At 50.2% G+C, this 15,342-nt stretch overlaps 1 protein-coding gene across 4 annotated transcripts in view; it reads right to left on the reverse strand.

Moving 5' to 3' along the window:
• WSCD1 (WSC domain containing 1) overlaps positions 1-15,342 on the reverse strand; it is a 45,598-nt gene that overhangs the window by 11,099 nt on the left and 19,157 nt on the right. For all 4 annotated transcript variants that reach the window (XM_037495481.2, XM_037495480.2, XM_037495482.2 and 1 more), the window contains exon 5: positions 13,063-13,184. In XM_037495481.2, the coding sequence (XP_037351378.1) occupies positions 13,063-13,184 (122 nt within the window). The remainder of the gene's footprint in view (positions 1-13,062; positions 13,185-15,342) is intronic.

The following is a 15,342-nucleotide window of genomic DNA, read 5'->3' on the forward strand; positions in this document are numbered from 1 at the left end:
GTTACATCTTTATCCAGCAGACCAAGGAGTCCTAACTGAGGCCTGGGGCCCCTGGCCAGCCATCTCCCTGCAAAGAGATCCAGCCAAACCCTTGTGCCAAACGTCTCACGGCAGGTTGGGGTGAGGGGCCAGAGATAGACCTCTCTGATATGGGAGGGGTGAGTAAGAGCAGACTCGGGTCCCAAAAGTGCTCCGTCTGACAGGGACTTCCTGTCCAGGTGGGGTGAGGGAAACACTCATAGCTCAGCAGTCTCTCATGTGATTTCTCACTCCCCTCAGGGGAGGCCCCACCTTACTCTGGAGAGGTCTGGGTCACCAGAGGGCCTGCATGCTACTCTGGGTTCTCCGGCTGGGTAAGCCTGGGCAAGACACTGAGCCACTCTGACTGACCACTGAACAAAGGTAATAAAATCCTCCTTGCATGTTTGGTCTGAGGACTGGATAGGACATGGCCAAATGGTCCAGCCCTGGGCCTGGCACACAGTAGGTGCTTTCACAGAAGAGCGGGCCTTCCCAACTTCCTTACCCATGGACACCAAACATCAGTACAGGATGCTCAATGAGCCCTCCACCTACCTTACCCACACATGCTTCTTGAGCACCTACTATGTACAGGCATTAGACAGGACATTTAGCCCCACCTCACCTCTGTCCCTCCCTGCATCTGCCAAACAGGAGATGCAAGGAGCTTAGAGAGAGGAGGAGTCGTCTCCTCTGGAGAGTGTTGAGGGAGGGAGGTGGTAGGTTCAGAGAACTTCTCATAGCTCAGAGAAATGTGCCCAAACCTCTACATTTTCTGCCCATAGCAAAATCTCATAAATAAGCAAATAAACAAAAGACAATAAATAGAGCTGCTTGATCATGGTTTGGCCAAGCCAAGGTTCTGAGCACTCAGAACAGAGGTTAGATCAGGGCCCAGTGGCCCAGCCATGGAGGGGATGCAGACCTGTGGGGGTGCCACGGAGGGAGCGGAGGGACAGTGCTGAACACTGCTGGGATAGGGCTCCCTGGCAGCACAGGCTGGGCCCCTCCCACCCAGCAGCCCCTCGGAGCCCCTTCCATTTCCTGTGTCCTCCTTCAAGGCTTAGAGGCCTCTTTACCTCTGCCAGGAATTTCTCCAGGGCCCATGCCCACTGCCCTCCCAGGGCTGAGCTCACACAGGACAGGATGAGGATGCTTTCATGATGTTCATACTGCACACCCCTATAAACACCTACCCACCCCCCTACACACTCCTACATACATCCCTATACACCCCCCCACTCCTAACATGTCCCCCACATCCTTACACAAGGCCCTACACACACTCCCACATGGACCCCATGCCCCTATACATCCCCCCCACACTCCTACATACATCCCTACATACCCCTACATATACCCAGACATACCTAACACATCCCTGTACATACACCCCAATATGCACACACACACATACCCCTCCACACACACCATCCCACTGCATTCTTGGCTTCAACATCTCAGAACTCCCTTCTGAATTGAAACTCTCTTAAACAGTCTATGGAACCATAAGCAAGTCACTTCCCCTTCTGGAACCTCAGTGCCTCCCTCTGTAACATGGACACGCCCTATGAGTCGGCCTGCCTAGAGGAGTCAGGGTATCTCGTTCGAGTTCTCTTGCTGGCCTCCCTCAGTCTACCCTGAGGGGCGGTGAGGCTAGAACATCTGGCCCCTCTGCCTTTCCTGGGAGAGGCCTGACTTGAGAATCTCTCCAAGGAGAGATTTGGGGAGGCAGCTGCTCTGGGAGTCCCTGGGTTTCATGTCCAGAGAGACTGGGAGGAAGCACCATGTAGGAGAGGAAGCACCATGTAGGAGATAAAGCACCAGCTTGATTATCCAGAAGATCTGGACTCAAATCCCAGTGCAGATCCTCGATATTGGTGAGAACTCGCCAAGTAACTGCCCGCTCTGAGCCTCGACTTCCTTATGTGGGACACGGAGGCAAAACCCACCTCATGGAGCATCAGAACAAAGGGAGAAAGAGAATGCAAGAAAAGGCCCAGCCTGGTGCCTGAACACAGCAGGGACTCCTCTCTTTTCTCATCTCTTAAGACCTTTAATTGCAACAGAGGCTGACATGCAGAGTTTGTACCTGAGACATTATTTCCTAAACTTCCTCACCTTGGCTATTCTCACAGGCCCCAGAAGCTCAGGGTCAAGCAAAGGGCTGAAGCCCTTCCCCCTAATTAGTGCTTGTGACGCCTTAGTCTTGATCAGTCACAGAAAGAAAAGAACTGCTCTGAAGACCCAGTGGCCACAATGAGGCCCTGGCCTTGGAAGCACCTACACCCACAGCTGCCTGTCAGAGCTGCAGTGACATCCAGCACTGGCCACTACCCACCCTCCACCAGGTGCAGAGCCCAGGCCACTGGACGTGGGAGTGAGGGGATGGGGGGGGGGGCAACCAGCTCATCAACATCCAGCCACCCAGGGTCCCCATGTCGTTTCTCAATAGCAAGCAAAATCTGCGTCCTGACCCTTGATCAGGACACTGCCAGCTTTCTGGAAGCAAGTTCTCCTGCTGACGTGAGTTAGTGAAAAGACATCACGAGAATTGCAACCTCCGGCCTCTACCAAGGCCATCCATTCTCTGCCAAAGGCCCTCATCCTAGATCCACACCTATATCACAGCAGGCAGTGGAGATAAGCAGACTGCATCCACAGCGGGAGCACCAGGCCAAAGCCATCTGTTGGTGTCCACACCACTGTGATGGACTGAGCCGTGTCCCCTCAGATCCATATGCCCCAACCCTCATACCTCAGAATGTGTCTGTATGTGGACACAGGGTCTTCAAAGAAGTAAGTTAAAATGGGGCCACCAGGGTGGGCTCTAATCTAACATGACTGGTGTCCTTATAAGAAGATACTAGGACACAGAGACACACAGAGCAAGGAAGGGCCACCATGGAGAAGGTCGGTGTCTGCAAAGACACGGAGAGGCCTCAGAAGAAGCCAACCCTTCTGACACCTTGCTCTCCAGATCTGTGAGAAAACGAATCTCTGCTGTTTAAGACCCCCCAGTCTGTGGTACTTTGTTATGTATAGGTCATATATACCTGTGCAGCCTGGGTAAACTAATACATCAGCTTTCTTACTGGTTTTTGGCCACTGTAGTCACATTTCTACCTCAGGACCTTTGCACATGTTGCTCCCCCTGCTTGGAATGCTCTTCCCTCAGACACCCTCACTCACTTTCCTCAAGTTATCTCCTCCATGAGGCCTGCCCATTTCAGGTTACAACATCACTCTCACCTTCACCAATACACTCTATTCCCTTACTGCGCTTTCTAATTTTGTTTGACTGAGGTAATACTCATTGCCATGAAATGTTCAGACCCTAGTACTACACTCAGTGGGTTGAGATGAATGCGGAAGAGAACACACAACATTTCTCTCACATCAGAAATTAGTCCTTTCCCCGGCTTCCCTCTTGCTCTCCAAACAAAAGATATTGTCATTTCTCTTACCACAGATTAGTTTATTATTCTAGAATGACCTATAAAGAGAATCATTCAGCATATATTTTTTGTCCTGGATCTCTTTCATTCAAGAAAATATTTGTTAAATCCATCCCTGTTGTTTCACATGTACACAGGCTGTTCCTTTCTATGGCTGCATAGTAGTTCATGAGTGAATTGGCAGATTTACTGTCTTTATGGATATCGGGGCTATTTCGGCTTTTTAGCTATGACAAACAAGCAAAGCTGCTGTGAAATTCTTGTACAAATAGATAAATATTTTCACTTCTTGTGGACAAATACCTAAGGTTCCCCCTTCATTTTACTCCACTGCACTTACCACCATTCAGCATACTATCTATTTTAATTATTTACCTGGTTTATTGTCTGCCTCTTTCCATGAGAATTTATAAGCAGAGATCTGGGGTGCTTTACTGCATTCCCAGTACCTAAAACAGTATCTAGAATGTGGTGGATGCTTAAGGAATATTTGATGGAAGAACCAGTGAACAAATGAATGACTGAATAAACATTCTTTCCAGATTCCAATTCCCCCAAAAGTCAATGGAATGACTTGGGTATGAGTCATCTGTGGGTCACATGAGTCATCTGGGCATCTACATCTAAGCAACCCTACCTGACATCAGGAACCCCAGGGAGTCAGCTCTCCTGGGAATCCTGTTGAGAGGAAAAAATTTCACCAATGTGATAATTCTGCTAAGGGCGGCTGGCTCCGCATGCCTCCTGCTGTGACAGCGCCACAGACTTTGATGGCTCACAATCCTGTATCCCAGGGCTGGGGATGGGCTGCCCCCGCCAAGTGACAATGCGAACCTTTCTGCTGCCTTGAGTGGATTAAACTGTCAAGTTTCTGGGTGTTTGCAGAGCAACAGGAGAGCTGCAGACAGTAATGTGGTTTTATTTACAATGTAACCGCTTCAGCGACATCACTGGCTTCTGAAAACACAGAACAATTTTCAGCCCCTTGGGGATTTCTAGGACATGATTTCCATAAAAATTAAATATTGATGAATCTTATCTCTCTGCCAACTTACTCGTTTCCCCCCACCCCCATTCCAAGCTAGAAAGAGAGAGAGAGAGAGAAAGAGAGAGAGAAAAGAGCAGAGAAATCAAGTCAGAATAAACAAGTGAGAACACAGCTTCAGGACTATTGCAATCGCTGATGAGGGCTTAAAAACAGAGCGGCTCAGCCTGTGTCCAGAGCAGGATGGAAACACGTCCTCATCCTAACACTTCGCTGGTGGCAGCTCAGATCTGGGGTGGGTGGGCACTCATCCTAGAGCCAAGTGATGGATCAGCAAAGGCTGGGCTTTCTGGTGAATGGGGAGCCACAAGCAAAAGCTTAGTGGTGACCAAGTGGGCAGGGAGTGGACATTCTAATGGACAAGGAGTGAGACCTCAGGAAAGACCTGTCTGAAAAACCAGCCTATCTTGGGCACATCACCTCTATCTTTGTTCCGCCTCAAGCAACTTTCTCGGGATCTCCAGGATTACCCAGAATTACAGAGACTTCATAGATGAGAACTTCATTGTTGGGAAGGGAAACTGAGGCTTGGAGGCAGGATGTAAGCAGCCCACGGTCCCAGGCCATCATGGTGAGTGGGAACAGAAGTCGGCTTTCTGGACTTCCGCTGCGGGATGAGCCACATGCCACACTCTACTCTTTGGAACCTAACTCACGAATGTAATGGATTTTCCATGAAATCCGACAACCTGCATGGAGGTTAGCTGTGACCAGTCTCTTGCCTCCAGGGCAGTTCCCTTCACTCTGGAGACAGATCTGTACATTCAAGACACAAAAAGGAAGGAAGGTACTCTCTGAGGTGGCTGCGGGGGTGGGGGATGCAGGAAATGACTTTGTTTGGGGGCAGATGTCAGATGGAATGAAAACCCATTTGCTGAGACTGTAGCTGAGAGCGTGTGCCTGTGCTCTCATGCCCCTGGAGTCTGAGCACAGAACAGAGGCTGTGTGGCTTGGAGAGGCAGCTCCAGGGAGCTGGAACCAGGAATCCCTAGCTTTGAATCCTATTTGTGTGATTGCCAACAAGCTTCGGGGCATCTTTGAGTCTTGGTTTTATCATCTAATAAAAGGGGTCTGGCTAAATTATTAAGGGCTCTGGAGCTAGGCAGGTGTGTGTTTACATTTATGTGGATTGAGTCTTGATTTCCCCTTTAGTAAGAGGATTTGTGGGTGGAATGAAATACTGGTGAGGTGCCTTTTGAAGAGCAGGCATGAGGCATCTTGCTTGGTTTGAGCCAGAGAGACTAAGTGCATACACATAACAGGGGCCCTTTGGGCCTTCCCTCGGTGCCTGCTTTACTCCACAGACACACTGACTCACCAGACCCCTTCCACGTGCCCAGCCTCAAAGGTGCTGCCTCTAGATTGTTTGAGGCAAATGTCAGCCTGTCTCCAGGGTCCTTATAAATGCCCCCCAAGGTAATGGCTCTCTGCAGTCCAGAGGCCCCAGATAGCAGACCCTCTTACCCCACTCTATCAATACCTCCTCCATCAAAGCCAAACATCCAAGGGAAAGAAGAGTCTGAGAAATGCCACATGGCTCAGAACCACCAAGCCCTTGGGACCCCAAGGTGCCTTGGTTTCTGCCCACATAGGAGTGGGCCAAGCTTTATCTTAGACAGATTCCCAAACATCCCACCCCCTACTCACAGCAAAGGAACCAGGGGGAGCGGCATAATAATGACCATCATAACCATCATCTGGAATGTTGGATACTCAGGGAGTCACGCAAATCATAAAACCCTTTCATGTCCAGAGTCATTGAATCCCCCTCACAGTCCGGTGAGCCATGATGCCTCCCCTGATCCCACATGAGAAAGCAACACAGCAGGGACATCTGTCCACATCACTTGGACCCTAAAATCGTCTCTCAACCATCTCCAGAATGATGGGACTAGGTGACTCTCTTCCAGAAATGTACCAAAAGTCTCAAACGTGCACCTATTAAATGCACATATTCTTTGTGCTGGCTAGTCCCCATATGACAACATAGCCCAAGGAAATAATTATGAGCACTTTTAAGGGTTTACCTGCAAAGATATTCGTGGCAGTATTGTTTAAAATACTGCCTAAATGGGAAAAACCAGCCTAAATGTCCAGCCATAGAGGATGGATAGCTTGGCAAAAGATAAGTTCAAGTCATTTTAAATGAGAACGGGGTATAAATGGAAAGAAAGCTTCAATCTTTTAATATTTAAAAAAAATTCATGTATTGTGTGCAGATTTATATTATATTATATTATATTATATTATATTATATTATATTATTATATTGCATATAATAGACCAAAAGGATACAAAATGTCAGTTGTTTTCACTGAAGTGCTTAAGTTACAGATGAATTTTAATTTTATTTTTGCATTTCTAAATTTTCTAAAATAGATATACATTGTCTTTGTAACCCCCTCCCTTCAAAAAACATATGTTCCTTAAAGACACACACACAGCTCTTGGCAGGCTTGACACAGAATTTTTATAAGAGACTCAAAGTTGCTGTATCAGTCACCCACTAGAATAACTGTACAGCATTCTGGCAAAGGGAAAAATTCTCACTATCTAGATAGTAAGTCACAAAACCAGACTCTTGTCAGTGTGATCCGTGTCAAAGATGTGAACCTGCATGCACTGTGATGGCAAAGAGTCCACCAGGATGAACTGCAGCTGCTGGAATCCAAGTGGATTTAGCCGGGGGAGACACCTAGCAGAGAAAGCCAACGGCCCCCACACAAACAAACGCCTTCCCGTTTCACAAGGGGCTCGGTTAGCATCACGGTTCAATGGCCAAAGAAAAAGCCTTGCAGGAGGGTAAAGGGCAAGAAGAAACGGGAATACCTCTTCATGCTCTCAGTAGGACTGCTAGCAGCTCCAAGGATTACAAGACAGAGGAACTGGAGAAGCATCAGTTAGTAACCCATTTGCATATGGTGCGAGAGAGATTTCACCAGGAGCCTCTCGGCCAGGAAGCACACTCCCACTTAGGGTCTATCACTGTGCATGGATGTCAGGCTTCAGAGTTAATTACCCCACACCAAACTGGGAGCAACGCAAATACCTCAGCTCCCCCTCTGTTCATTCTCACCTTCCCTCCAAATGAAGGAGGTGATAGCATCTTGAGACCTGAGAATGAGCAGTTTTTCTTCCATCTCCAATACCATTGCAGAAAATTAGACAGATCATTTTACTGTGTTTAAAAACACATTACATTGGTCAAGTCCCACTTGCTGGCAGACAGTCAGTTCATTAAGATGCTATTGCCCCAAATGTTCTTTTTCTGTCAAACTATATTTCTGAATTTCCCCAAATCTATTGTCACTAACTAGCAAAAACAGTAGAGAGATTTTTATCTGGGGCCACAAATAAATGTCAGAGTGTGCTCAAAACTGGGGCACCACAAGTTAGGTTCCCCCTCCTTCCCTGCTTCCAAGCCTCACCTCTCAAGTCTGCAGCTCCTGCCTCACCACCCAGGCAGCCCTAATTAGGCCGCACCCCGCCCCCCCACCCTAGGTTTAGCTCTGCCCCATTTAACACACTGTTGTGATGCTGTCTCGTCATAAAGATCTTAGAAAACATCAATGACTGTATCATAGGCCACTGCAAGTCCCTGGCATAAGTAACCTGCTCACGTCACAGGACACTCGGGCTTGTGTTTCAGCCAAACTGCAGCCCTGCAGCCTCAGTGCCACAGCCTTTCCAGAGTGGACACGTGTGGCATCTCAGAGAGGAAAGTACAGCCATCCCCCGATTCATCTCTTACCCACACTCAACGCTCAGGAGGCAGAGACAAAAACCACCTTGCACAGGTCCCTGAACAACATGGCCTGGGTCAGCTGAAGTTCCATTTGATCTGGTGTCTGAGGTGGACATCAGATCTGGAGGCAGAATTCACTTCATTCTCACCAAAGAGCAGGAAAAGTTCACCAGTATCCAGACCTGTGGGGCGTGTGAGCCAGGCCTGGGCATTGCCAAGTCAACACACTGAAGCGAGCCCTTAGGGCACGGGTTCTCCGTGGGCCTGCTTCTATCCTGGAGGGGCAGCTGGCCTGTTCTGCAACCATCTAGGTCTTCACACATCTGGGTATTAGGGACAGGCTAAGGATGCTGCTAAATATCCCACAGTGCACAGACAGGTCCTAAAGCAAAGAATCATCCCACCCGAAATGTCAGTCGTTGCCAGGTGGAGAAATCTTTCTCTCCAGGGAAGTCAGAATTCCAAGGAGGTCCCCAGCAGGAACTGCAGAGCTGACAGCTGATGGCGACAGAGGCGTGAGTCCAAGCCACACCGATATCCCCAGGGCAAGAGAGGGAGAGGGCACAGATAGCCTGGGGCACAGAGGTGCACTGTTGGGTGAAACGGGGGTTCCACTTGGATGCACGACATCTGGGGCATCATCTTTGCCCTACCTGGATTCCCTAACTCCACAGTCAAGTCACAGGTCAACTTCTGTTACAGCTTTGCCAAGGCATCTCTGAGGGCAACTGACTCCGAGAGGGATCCACAGAGAACACCCCACCCCCATGCAGAGCATCCTACCACAGCTATGAAGTGCCAGATCACCTCCCTGCCACACCATCAATGGCTCCTTCTTACCCACTGAGAAAGATCTGTACTTAGAGGTAGGCATTTGTAGAGCTGATGGGAAAACAGTTTTATCAGTTTTCTCACAATATCTCTGACTGTTTTTCACTGTGACCTTCCAGCACAGGTGACCTAATAGATAACATGTGGCCTAGAGATGTAGTCCTCATGTGCGGAGAGCAGTACCTGGTGGCGTACATAAGACACAAAACTATGAAGCTGTCCACAGCCACTGAAGCACGAGTTTGATCCCCGGTCAGGGAGCTACCCACATGGCACAGCAGACCTCTCCTGTCTCACCCGCTGCTCCCCTCAGCAGTGTACTTCAGTCAGTCTGCCTGTTCTGTTCCCTACTCTATTTCTGGTGAATCCTCTTACCCCCCATACCTCTGGCCTGTACCCCAGCTCTTGCATACATAAATAATCTTTAAAAAAAAATAATATGTAACCTTTATGTACAGTTTGCATGCATGATAAACTAGGTTTAACCTTGGCCCTGTGACAGCTTTGTTTATAAATCATATAAAAGCTAATAGGGATCCTCTGGAGGGTGCCATTTGTAGCGCACAGGGTCACTGCTGCAGCCGGGACCCGGGGTGCTGCCATTGCTGGACGCTGCTGCTGTTGCTCCCTGTGACTGTAATAAAGACTTGTTCCTGCTTCCCGAGTATGGGCTTCATGACCTGTTTTCTCATCTGCCGCCATCAAGAACCAGGCAAGCTTGTAGCTAAGGCCCGAGAGCATTCAGGGCCATGTGCAATGTGACCCCTTCCTAAGTGTCATATCATGCCACGCAGCCCTCCCCTGGGCAAGCTGAGCTGCTTTCCTACCACCCGGTGCCTGCTCAGCAGTTACCGCTTTCTGTAATGAATATGCTCCTCACCCCACACCTGCCAGCCGACAGTGCCCCATGCCCTCCAGCACCGATGTGCCCAAATGGCTATAATGCTTCTCCTTTTAAACCTCCCTCCAAGCCTCCTTCATCCCCATCAAGCTGACTGCTCTGTCACGAGTCAGAGTCACCTGGGCCCCAGGGCTCAGTTGTGAGCTGGACCTCATGAGTGGGGGCTGGGCGTCCCCCACAGCTGGCCCCTGCTGGCCACCGCCCCCCTCAATGTTGGTGTAGGTGTCTGGCCACATCCCACGACATATGTCTTGCTAAGACCCGCTTTCAACTTTAAAGCTGGAAATGATGACTCTGCTCCTCACAGCTGCAAAATTCTGGGAATCTAAACAATGGATTGGAGGAAACACCCACCCACCCAGCCCCATCCGACAATACAAGGGAGGCCGGATGAGAGACAATCTTTGCACACAGATGCTTGAGAGTGTCGAGGGCAGGGCTGTTTCTGGTGGCCCTGGGTGCCTTTTCAATGTCATCCTGACCTGGGCAACTCACAACAGCACAAGCCAGAGCTAAGCAGGCAGCGTCTCCTGAAACATGTGGCAAGAGGAGGCATATGGGCGTTAGGTGCAAAATGGCATGAGACACCAGGTAGTTTTTGGCACACGTTCCAGTGTGAAAGTGTAGTGACCCGTATTTGGGCCCCTTTATATGAAGAAGGTTGAAGACAGACACTGAAGACTTTCACATGTTTAAATTATCAGCCTATAACCACAAGGCTTAATTCTCTGGGCCCTGACCAGCTGCCCGAGAGGAGCTCCCTCCAGAATACCAGGGCATCTACCAAGGATGCTGGCTTGAGCCACCCTCCCCAAAAGAGGAGTCACAGGGTGCCTTGTTTTCATCCCACGCTTCACATCTCCTGCGGGGGTGTAACTTTCAGGTCACCTTGCCAAGGACAAGTTGACAACATTTACCAAAAAGAGAAAGACACACAGCTTCTGACCTAGGAATTTCATCTTGCAAATCCGCCAACACAAAGTGACCCCTGGAAGGATGATCATCCAAATGGTGTTGTTTGTAAAAGCAGAAGACTGGAAACAACCTAAATGCTTAACAGCAGGAACTGGTTAAATAAATTATAGGACAACGGAATGCAGTTCCTATGCCGATATGGAACAATCTGTCCAGGCAGGGCAGTCTGTGCACTCATCACTCTCTGTGGTGTCTGCAAAGGAGCAACTGCTTGAATATTCACAGAATTCACCGAACATTCACAGAATCTGACAGTGGACAGGGAAGTTGGAGCTATCCATTGCCCCCAAGGAAGGATACTGGGTAGGAGATACAGGGAGGAAAGAAAGACTTGCCCCTCTCCATTTGGAGTCTTTTTATTATAGTCCATGTGTGCATATTATCTCTTTAAAAAGAATTAAGCTGAGGACACACTGCCCACCTGGCCCGCCTCCTCCCTGCCCCACTCACCCATCCCCCCATGCCACAGCAACCAGCAGGATAAAAAGCACAGGGTGTGGTGTCAGGAGTTGGTTGTTAAAGCCAGTCACTTTGTGTCAGTGCTCTCACTTCTGGGAAGCTTCAGCATCAGAACACGGCCCCCTATGAAGCACTGGGAGGATCAAAGCAGATTGCCAGAGCAAAGACCCTTTGCAGAGTGCCCAGCACTGGGGGGGTGGCAGCCTGCCTGCAGCCTGTGCTGGGGGCCTCTGCAGGGGACTGCTCTGAACTGCATGGAAGAAGCCCCAAGTCACTTGTTTCCATGCCTGAGCAAGCAGGGCAGACAGCTGAGTGGTGTCCTGCTGTTCCCACAATGGGGAAAGAGAGGGGTCCTCAGGCCAGATGCCTGTGAATCACAAACTGTCTTCCTGGCAGGCTACATTGTGTCTTGTGAGCCCTGATACCCAACACGTGGTTGGTAGTGGCTTCGGAAATGCTGGTGATGCAAGAGAGTTGCTTCAAAGGTTGTGCTTGCACAAGAGGAAAGCACTCAGGAAAGGCTTTGTTCTCCACCTGCCTTTCCAGGGAGGCAGTGGGAGAGCAACTCTAGGGTAGGCGTGCGGCCCAGCACATCTGCTTTCACTGAAGCCAACCTATTGTGCCCTTCAAACCACCAGCAGGCTATGGAGCTGGAGTGAATTCAAATCCTGGCTCCCCACACACTGGCTGTGTCACCTCAAGCAGGATGCTCAAACCCTGCTTCAGATTCCTCACCTGCACAGTGCAGGTGATCACACCTATCCTGTTGGGTTATTCTGGGGATTAAGTGAGTTAACATGTGTAAAATGCTTGAAACAATACCCAACATAAAAGAAAAAGACCGATAAATGTTAGCTGCTATTGAGAATGAGTGTCGCTGTCATCGTCACCATCATCACTCTCTCTTCCAGCCTCATGCACTAAACTGCCAAGTACCACAGTCCCACCAAAGCTACTGGCCCCCAGCACATGTGGAGCAGCCCCAAGCCCCAGCACCTAGGGCCAGCTCGACAGCCAGAGTGTGCAGCCCAGCCTGGAGACCACCGGACTCCGACCCAGGATCTCAATACTCTGCACAGATAGCTGGGTCTTGCCAGCATCACTTAACACTCCCGAGTCTGCCTTTGGGGACTTGACCAACTTTTTCCAGAATGAAACAGGACACATGGACAGTGGCCCTTGGCGCCCAACACTGTTACACTCCACCCTCGGCCCAGGCTGATCCAAAGGAGAAGTCAGATGCATGGCCCAAGAGTCACAGCAAATCACAGAAAATCCACCAGCTCTCCCCAGATCCTGAGCCAGCATCTTCATGCTTCCATACCAAGTCAGGTGAACATCTGACACTTGTTTCAAGAGCTCACATTGGGAAAAGCATCATCTTCTCAGCTTTACAACCTCTGCTGACAATTCCCTACCTGGCCTCGGATGACTGGCCTTAGCAACTGGCTCCCTGTCGGCACCCATGGTGCAGTCTGCAGCATGGCCTGGGGCCCTCCAGGCCTTTCTCAGCCCCCACCTGGCTCCCAGAATGGACATCTGCAGCCTAGCATGGCCCCCACCCCTCTGGGAGACCGCCGCACATGTGGGCTGTTAAGAGAGGGTTGTGACATTGTAGTGGCCTTACCTTCTGGGAACAAAACCTGGAGCACACCTCCACTGTCACGTTGGCCTGTATCAGGGCATCGGGGAAGGTGTGCGTGGTGTTCTCTGGCAGCCTGAAGCACCCGCGGTATGTGACGGTCCTCCCTGCAGGGAAGGAAATGGGTTTCTGGTGAGAAATGGTGCCTAGGGCTGTTGGTGCTGGTCACAAGGGAAAATAATGGCTTCAGGTGCTAAAACAGGTGTAAATATACTCCAGAAGGGCTGATTTCAAATCAGAGAAGGCAAACTGCCTGGATGAGGTGCAATGGAGTCAGGTTCCTGAGGGTAAGCAGGCACCAGAGCCGTGGTCCCTGAGGGGACTGTCAGAGTTTCTGCTTGGCTGAAGCTCACTTTGGGGAAACTGTCCAGTCACCTAGCCATACAGCTTTCCTTCAACAAACCTGGAAGGGGTGTCCATGATGTGCCAGATTCTGCACTAGGTGACTCCATTCTGGAAAATTCTATATCCTCTCAGCTCATGCATTAAAAGTAGATTTGCAAGTCTGAAATCCTACCGTGTTCCTTCACTGTGCCATGGAGTTACACTGCTGCTTTGCTTTCTCTCTGATCTTGGACTCCCACCCAAATTCTAGGAATACTCAAGCCCATGTTACGAAGGAACCCTCCTGCCAAGTTTTCTCCAGACCTTCTGGTGGAAAAGTCCAGTTCCCTAATTGGATTCCTTGGTGCTGAACAAGCCTTCTGGAATGATCTAGCACCAACTGCTAGTATTTCTTCCAAATGCATCAGAGTTTCTTAGATCGCATCCCAACTCACATTCTGTGCTCCCTTCAACACCAGCTCTCCGGGGTTCAGCGTGTCCCCAGCTCTCCCTGCCTGCCACAGCCTTGCCCAGCAGCAGGAACCCTCTTGGCAGACAGACCGTGTCCTGGTGGCCTGAGCCAAGCCCTATGCAGCCTGTGACTCCCTCTGTAGCCTGGGCTTGTGGTGGATTCAACTGCTTCCTCCCCCACATGGCACCTGCTCCTAGTGTTGCTTTGAGGAGCATTGTGCACCCACATGCCAGCCCCTGATGGGGCTGCATCTCCAAACAACTACAGTTTTGCCCTACCTCTTGATATGCTGGATGGGGTCATGGTCCTCAGCCAGCTGCACTAGGGTGGACTGACCCTGGGGACACAGGCTCCCAGGGATGTGGCAAGGGAGGACAGGCAGGACACAGGAAGAGCTGGGTGACTGGCATCCTGGCAAGGGACCTGAAGGGAGGTACAAACCAGGGTTCCTTGGGGGAGGCTGCATCTGGGTCACCTCCATGCTATCTGCACACAGCCTTGATCCTGACACACAGCAGGCACCCAGTAAGTGTAGAGTGAATGAACAAACTGTACAGGATAGTTGAAGGTATAGACTGCAATAGGTTAGCAACAGGGAGCTGCTAGAGGTGGCAGCATCAGCCGGAGGGGGCTGTGTCAATGTGACCGATTTCTAGTGCCAGCTATTCCCCATGCTTATCCCTCAGTCACTAGGTGAGAGCCCAAGGGCTACTCAGGGCAGGACACCTCCAAAGTGAAGCCACAGATGAACTGTTCAGGACTGACCACTGATCCCAATGCAGGGGCATGTGCACTGGGCTTGTTCCTCTGTGTGCTCCCTGCTGGGGAGACACTGGGATTTAAGATGTGTGGTTACCTGGTCACCTCTTGACAGAGATGCTGTTAACTTATCCCCTGGAAAAAGAAGTGGCAGGCAAAGGTCAAGCATGGGCCTTCACAGTCTGCCTGGTGGGGGGAGGGGGTTATCACTGCCTTTTCGACATTAACCATGCCATCCATGCCATCAGACCCAGTTGGCTTGAGATCTGAGCCTGGCTTGAGTGGCTGAGCCATCTGTCCCTTGACCAATGGGCAAACTGAAGCAAAACAACAGTCTCCTAGAGCCAATGGCTGAGCAGGCAGGAGGGCTGGCAGGGAAGAGCCATTTATAGACTTCATCCAGGTAGGAGGCAAGCAAGGAGAGTGGGGATTACGCTGTTTGAACTCAGGAAATCCAAGATCCAAGAAGTTAGCACGGAGCAGTCTGTAAGGCCACTTGGATGACCAGGTGACAGGGCAGGACTATCTGTGTACCACAGCACAGAGGAGGTACCAATGAATATCTGTTAAGTTAATGGTCTTATTATTGAATCCACAAGCTAAAGAGCATGTTGGCAGGGTCTCTAACCCCCTCCCTCTTCCCCCACCCAAATCCCCTGGTTCCCATCCTCTCTGAAAACAAGAAGCGTATGAGCAGCCCTAATTAGCTG

The sequence above is a fragment of the Talpa occidentalis genome, unplaced genomic scaffold (genome assembly GCF_014898055.3).
Source record: "Talpa occidentalis isolate TD23 unplaced genomic scaffold, MPIMG_talOcc4v2.1 talOcc4.7, whole genome shotgun sequence".
In the NCBI taxonomy this organism is placed as follows: Eukaryota; Metazoa; Chordata; class Mammalia; order Eulipotyphla; family Talpidae; genus Talpa; species Talpa occidentalis.